This window comes from Myotis davidii, unplaced genomic scaffold (assembly GCF_000327345.1).
Source record: "Myotis davidii unplaced genomic scaffold, ASM32734v1 scaffold2573, whole genome shotgun sequence".
NCBI classification, from domain to species: Eukaryota; Metazoa; Chordata; class Mammalia; order Chiroptera; family Vespertilionidae; genus Myotis; species Myotis davidii.
In genome coordinates this window covers 99,086-104,400 of record NW_006284359.1, presented here as the reverse complement: position 1 = coordinate 104,400, position 5,315 = coordinate 99,086, and the positions used below count along the sequence as shown (strand labels likewise).

At 61.9% G+C, this 5,315-nt stretch overlaps 1 protein-coding gene across 1 annotated transcript in view; it reads left to right on the top strand.

Moving 5' to 3' along the window:
* Positions 1-216: 216 nt before the first annotated feature.
* The window catches only part of PLXNA3 (plexin A3), a 15,019-nt gene continuing 9,920 nt past the window's right edge, over positions 217-5,315 (top strand). The window contains exons 1-8 of the mRNA XM_015571716.1: positions 217-860; positions 1,160-1,699; positions 2,729-2,911; positions 3,974-4,102; positions 4,173-4,273; positions 4,611-4,734; positions 4,829-4,985; positions 5,062-5,161. Of these exons, the coding sequence (XP_015427202.1) occupies positions 264-860; positions 1,160-1,699; positions 2,729-2,911; positions 3,974-4,102; positions 4,173-4,273; positions 4,611-4,734; positions 4,829-4,985; positions 5,062-5,161 (1,931 nt within the window). The 5' untranslated portion in view covers positions 217-263. The remainder of the gene's footprint in view (positions 861-1,159; positions 1,700-2,728; positions 2,912-3,973; positions 4,103-4,172; positions 4,274-4,610; positions 4,735-4,828; positions 4,986-5,061; positions 5,162-5,315) is intronic.

The following is a 5,315-nucleotide window of genomic DNA, read 5'->3' as shown; positions in this document are numbered from 1 at the left end:
ATGATGGCCCCCCAGCCTGCCTGTGCTCACTGCTCACTCACGCGCCCTGCTGGAGGCCCCTCCTCTCCCAGCCGAGTTCACCATCTGGGGCTCTGGCTCTGGCATGGTGGTGGGTGAATGAGTGACTCCCACCGACTGTGGCATGGAGCTTACCCTGCTGGGGGTCCCAGGGCAGAAAAAGAGCTTGCAGCCTGGGCCAGGGGCCTCTTACTTGGCCCTCCCCATCTCTCCTCAGGCTCTTTCCTGGAGTGCAGCCGCCGGCCATGCCCACTGTCTGCCTCCTCCCGCTGCTCCTCCTTGCCATGGGGGGGGCCTTGGGTGGCAGCAGGCCCTTCACTGCCTTCTCAGTGACAGACACCACACTCACCCACCTGGCTGTGCACCGGGTGACCGGGGAGGTATTTGTGGGGGCAGTGAACCGAGTCTTCAAGCTGGCCCCCAACCTGACTGAGCTGCGGGCCCACGTCACGGGGCCCGTGGAGGACAATGCTCGCTGCTACCCACCGCCCAGTATGCGCGTGTGCACCCACCGCCTGGCACCCGTGGACAATGTGAACAAGCTGCTTCTCATAGACTACGCTGCCCGCCGCTTGGTGGCCTGCGGAAGCATCTGGCAAGGCATCTGCCAGTTTCTGCGCCTGGATGACCTCTTCAAGCTGGGCGAGCCCCACCACCGCAAAGAGCACTACCTCTCGGGGGCCCAGGAGCCCGACTCCATGGCCGGGGTCATCGTGGAGCAGGGTCAGGGGCCCAGCAAGCTGTTTGTGGGCACCGCCGTGGACGGCAAGTCTGAGTACTTCCCCACCCTGAGCTCCCGCAAGCTCATCAGTGACGAGGACAGTGCCGACATGTTTAGTCTGGTGGGTGAGCCTGCCTGTCTGTTCCCCCTCCTCCCCTCGCCTCTCCTCCTGCCCCTCGAGAGCCAGCACCTGTGTCCCTCCTGCCTTCACTCTGTCCTGCCTCCACCTCCGGGCGAGCCTGGGTCCTAGAGGGGACAAGCTCCCGAAATAGAAGGATGGGCTGAGGCACAGGATGGGGCTGCTCTGGGCTCCTGTGACTGTGTGTTTGGGGGCGGGGCGAGGGGAGGTCATGAGGGAAGCCCTGGGGGAACCATGTTTAGGGGCCTCACCCCATGCTCTCTCCTCAACCTGCTCTCCAGGTGTACCAGGATGAGTTTGTCTCCTCGCAGATCAAGATCCCCTCGGACACCCTGTCCTTGTACCCCGCCTTTGACATCTATTACATCTACGGCTTCGTGAGCGCCTCCTTCGTGTACTTCCTGACACTGCAGCTGGACACCCAGCAGACGCTGCTGGACACAGCGGGCGAGAAATTCTTCACGTCCAAGATCGTGCGCATGTGCGCCGGGGACTCGGAGTTCTACTCCTACGTGGAGTTTCCCATCGGCTGCTCCTGGCGCGGCGTGGAGTACCGCTTGGTGCAGAGTGCGCACCTGGCCAAGCCCGGCCTGCTGCTGGCCCAGGCCCTGGGCGTGCCGGCTGACGAGGACGTCCTCTTCACCATCTTCTCGCAGGGCCAGAAGAACCGGGCCAGCCCGCCCCGACAGACCGTGCTCTGCCTCTTCACCCTCAGCACCATCAATGCTCACATCCGGCGCCGCATCCAGTCATGCTATCGGGGGGAGGGCACGCTGGCCCTGCCCTGGCTGCTCAACAAGGAGCTTCCCTGCATCAACACTGTGAGCACAGCGGGCTTCAGCCCTGGCACATCCGCTTCTCACTCTCGGGGACGCTTGTCCTCTCTCGTTCTCTCCCTGCATCTGCTGCTGCTCCTCCTCCCCTTGCCTGCCTTCTCACCAGCTCTCTTGGCAGCCCCTCTATACTTGTGGACCACGCCTCCCTTTTCCTGCCCCTCCACCCATCCCCAGTTTGCTACTTCTTGCTCCATCTCCTGGGTGTCCCTCACTGAGTTAGTGACAGTCTGCCAGCCTGTCCCATCTCTTTTTTATATATACACTAGAGGCCCAGTGCACCCTCTCCAATCTGGGACTCCTCGGGGGATGTCCCATAGGGATCGGGCCTAAACTGGCAGTCGGACATTCCTCTCACAATCCAAGACTGCTGGCTCCCAACCACTCGCCTGCCTGCCTGATTGTCCCTAACCGTTTCTGCCTGCCAGCCTGATCACCCCCTAACCACTCCCCTGCTGGCCCAATCGCCCCCAACTGCCCTCCTGCCCGCACCTGGTACTTCCCAACTGCCCTCCCATGCAGGCCTGGTCACCTCTAACTGCCCTCATCAGACTCCCTCTTTATTAGATAGGATTTTTATTGATTTCAGAGAGGAAGGGAGAGGGAGAGAGAGACAGAAACATCAATGATGAGAGAGAATCATTGATCAGCTGCCTCCTGTATACCCTACCTTGAGGATCAAACCTGCAACCCTGGGCACATGTCCTAACTGGGAATTGAACCATGACCTCTTGGTTCATAGGTCAACGCTCAACCACTTGCAGGCCCAGGCCTCGCTCTCCTTCTCTGCTCCTGCATCCTCTCCCTCCACCATCCGTCTCCCTCCTCCATCTCCTTCCTGCATCTACCTCCTCCGTCCCCAGTTTCCTGTGGGGTCCAGGGCAAGGGGTTAGTCTTAGCTGGTGAGGAACACCTTGCAGATCCTGCTCCCTTCCCTAATGTGGGGTCCTGTGGCCTCTGTCCAGTTGCTGCCCCCCCAAGCTTCAACTCTCACATGCCTTCCTGCTGTTTCCCCAGCCCATGCAGATAAATGGGAACTTCTGCGGGCTGGTGTTGAACCAGCCGCTGGGCGGCCTGCACGTGATCGAGGGGCTGCCCCTGCTGGCGGACAGCACTGATGGCATGGCTAGTGTGGCTGCCTACACCTACCACCAGCACTCCGTGGTCTTCATCGGCACACGCAGCGGCAGTCTGAAGAAGGTACGCCCTGGCCCCCTTGGCATGTAGACCTGGGGGCAGACTGAGATACGGGATGAGGGGTAGGGACAAGAATGTGCAGATGAGCCCTGTGAGACCCTGAACAGTACACAGCCCGTAGGGGAAGGGGGACTTCCCAGGCTGGGCCCCAGGAGCCTGGCCAGGATCCATGGGCAGCCCCCACAGCCATCCATTCCTACCAGCACCCATGCTCACTTTGGCCTGAATCGCCTGCTTGCTAGGGCTGTGGGAACAGAGACCAGACCTATCTTGGGGCGTCCCTGCCAGGAGAGCAGGTGGCTGTGGTTTAGCCATCGTTGCTAGATCCTTAGTCAAATGAATTCGGACATAATCATCTTTGCCCTCCTGCCCGTTCCTGTGCAGTGGGGCCTCAGTTGCTGTTGTTCTGGGACCGGGGCTGGTGGGAAATGGGGAGATGAGCCCCTGGGACCTCTGGCGTGTCCTAAAGGGACAGGAGTCAGGGCAGCTTCTGCTCCTCATCCTGTTTGCCAGGCAATTGCAGAGCTATCCCCAGGGGGGCGGGGGAGGTATCGGTGGCTGGGGGAAGGCTTTTGAAGGGAGCTGCTGAGGTCTCGGGCTGAGCCTGCTCCCTTGGGGTATAATTCCCATCCCATACACTTCCCCACTTCAAGCATACATTCCAGGGCTTTTAGTAAGTTCGCAGAGTTGCGCAACCCTAACCACCCCACCACCGTCTCATTCCAGGACATTGTCATCACCCTAAAAACCTCTTCCCCTTTGGATGTCACCCCTGTCCCCCATCCCTGGACATCAATAATATCTCTGTCTCTATCTCCTGGGAGTGCCTTCTGGCTGGCTGAGTCGCCCCCAAGGACCTCCAGGGGCTGGCTTTTGAGTCCTCCATCCCCTGGCCCTGGGGATCCCTGGTCAGGGAAAGTTCAAGTGCTGAGCCACGCCCTGGTTTCAGCTCAGCCACAACTTGGGAAGTCCCCGGCCCTAGAGGAGGATGCCCGGGGGCTCATGGGGTGCTGCTGTGGCCTCAGACTGGCTTGTTGTCCCTCTTCCCCGGTCTTGTGGGGCCAGGTCCGAGTTGATGGCTCCCAGGACGCCCACCTGTATGAGACAGTGCCCGTGGTGGACGGCAGCCCCATACTACGAGACCTGCTCTTCAGCCCCGACCACCAGCACATCTACCTCCTGAGTGAGAAGCAGGTGGGCCCCGAGGCGGCGGCGGCGGGCGGCTGTGTGGGGGCGGGGCGGGTGCTGACAACGTTGTCCCCAGGTGAGCCAGCTCCCAGTGGAGACGTGCGAGCAGTACTCGAGCTGCGCAGCCTGCCTGGGCTCCAGGGACCCGCACTGTGGCTGGTGTGTGCTGCAGCACAGGTGAGGGAGGCGGTGTGGGGCTGGGTGGTGACGATGGCTCAGGGAGGCTCTGCTCCTGGGAGAAGCCACCAGGCATGTTGGTTGGGGAGGGTGGTACCTGCCCTTGCCCACATGTTCACACCTCCCAGCCAGGCCCTTGTGGCCTCCCCCTCCCTCCTCTTCCACTTTCTCCAGCTAATGAGCAGAATCTCCACCCCAAATGACGTCACTAGGACCCCATGGGCCAAGGCGCTGTGGGCTGGGGCCGGCTGTCCCCTTTCCCCCCAGGCTCCCAGTGAGCCTTGGACAGAGTCCTCCCAGGGCAGATGGGGGATGGGCTGTGGCTGACCCCACACAGATGCTGTCGAGAAGGGGCCTGTCCGGGCGCCTCAGCCCCGTATGGCTTTGCGGAAGAGCTGAGCAAGTGTGTCCAGGTGCGGGTCCGGCCCAACAACATGTCAGTGACATCGCCCGGGGTGCAGGTAAGTGGAGTGGCGAGTGAGTGGGGTGGGGCGTGGGGGCCAATGCAGGTGCGTGTTGAGGGGTGCGCCCTGCTGAGTCCCCTGCCTTCCGCAGCTGACCGTGGCCATGCGCAATGTGCCAGACCTCAGCGCAGGCGTGAGCTGTGCCTTCGAGGAGGTGGCGGAGAACGAGGCCGTCCTGCTGCCCTCCGGGGAGTTGCGCTGCCCCTCGCCCTCTCTCCAGGAGCTCCGGGCTCTCACCAGGGGACATGGTCAGTGGCTGGGCTGCTCGGGAGGGGGCACTGTCTGTCCCCAGCTGGCTCACGGCCATCCGTGGGCTTGCTGCAGGGGCCACGCGCACTGTGCGGCTGCAGCTGCTCTCCAAGGAGACAGGTGTGCGGTTCGCCGGGACCGACTTTGTCTTTTACAACTGCAGCTTCCATCAGTCGTGAGTACTGGCCTTGCTGACCTCTGCCCCCATGTCACTCCATCCCATGCTGCCCTGTGCAGGTCTCAGATGTGCCCTGGCACCTTCTTCCTTCGGTTCCCCCTATGTCCCCTAGGAGGGGTGACGAGGGGGCAGCCTGGCCCTCTCTGTTGTT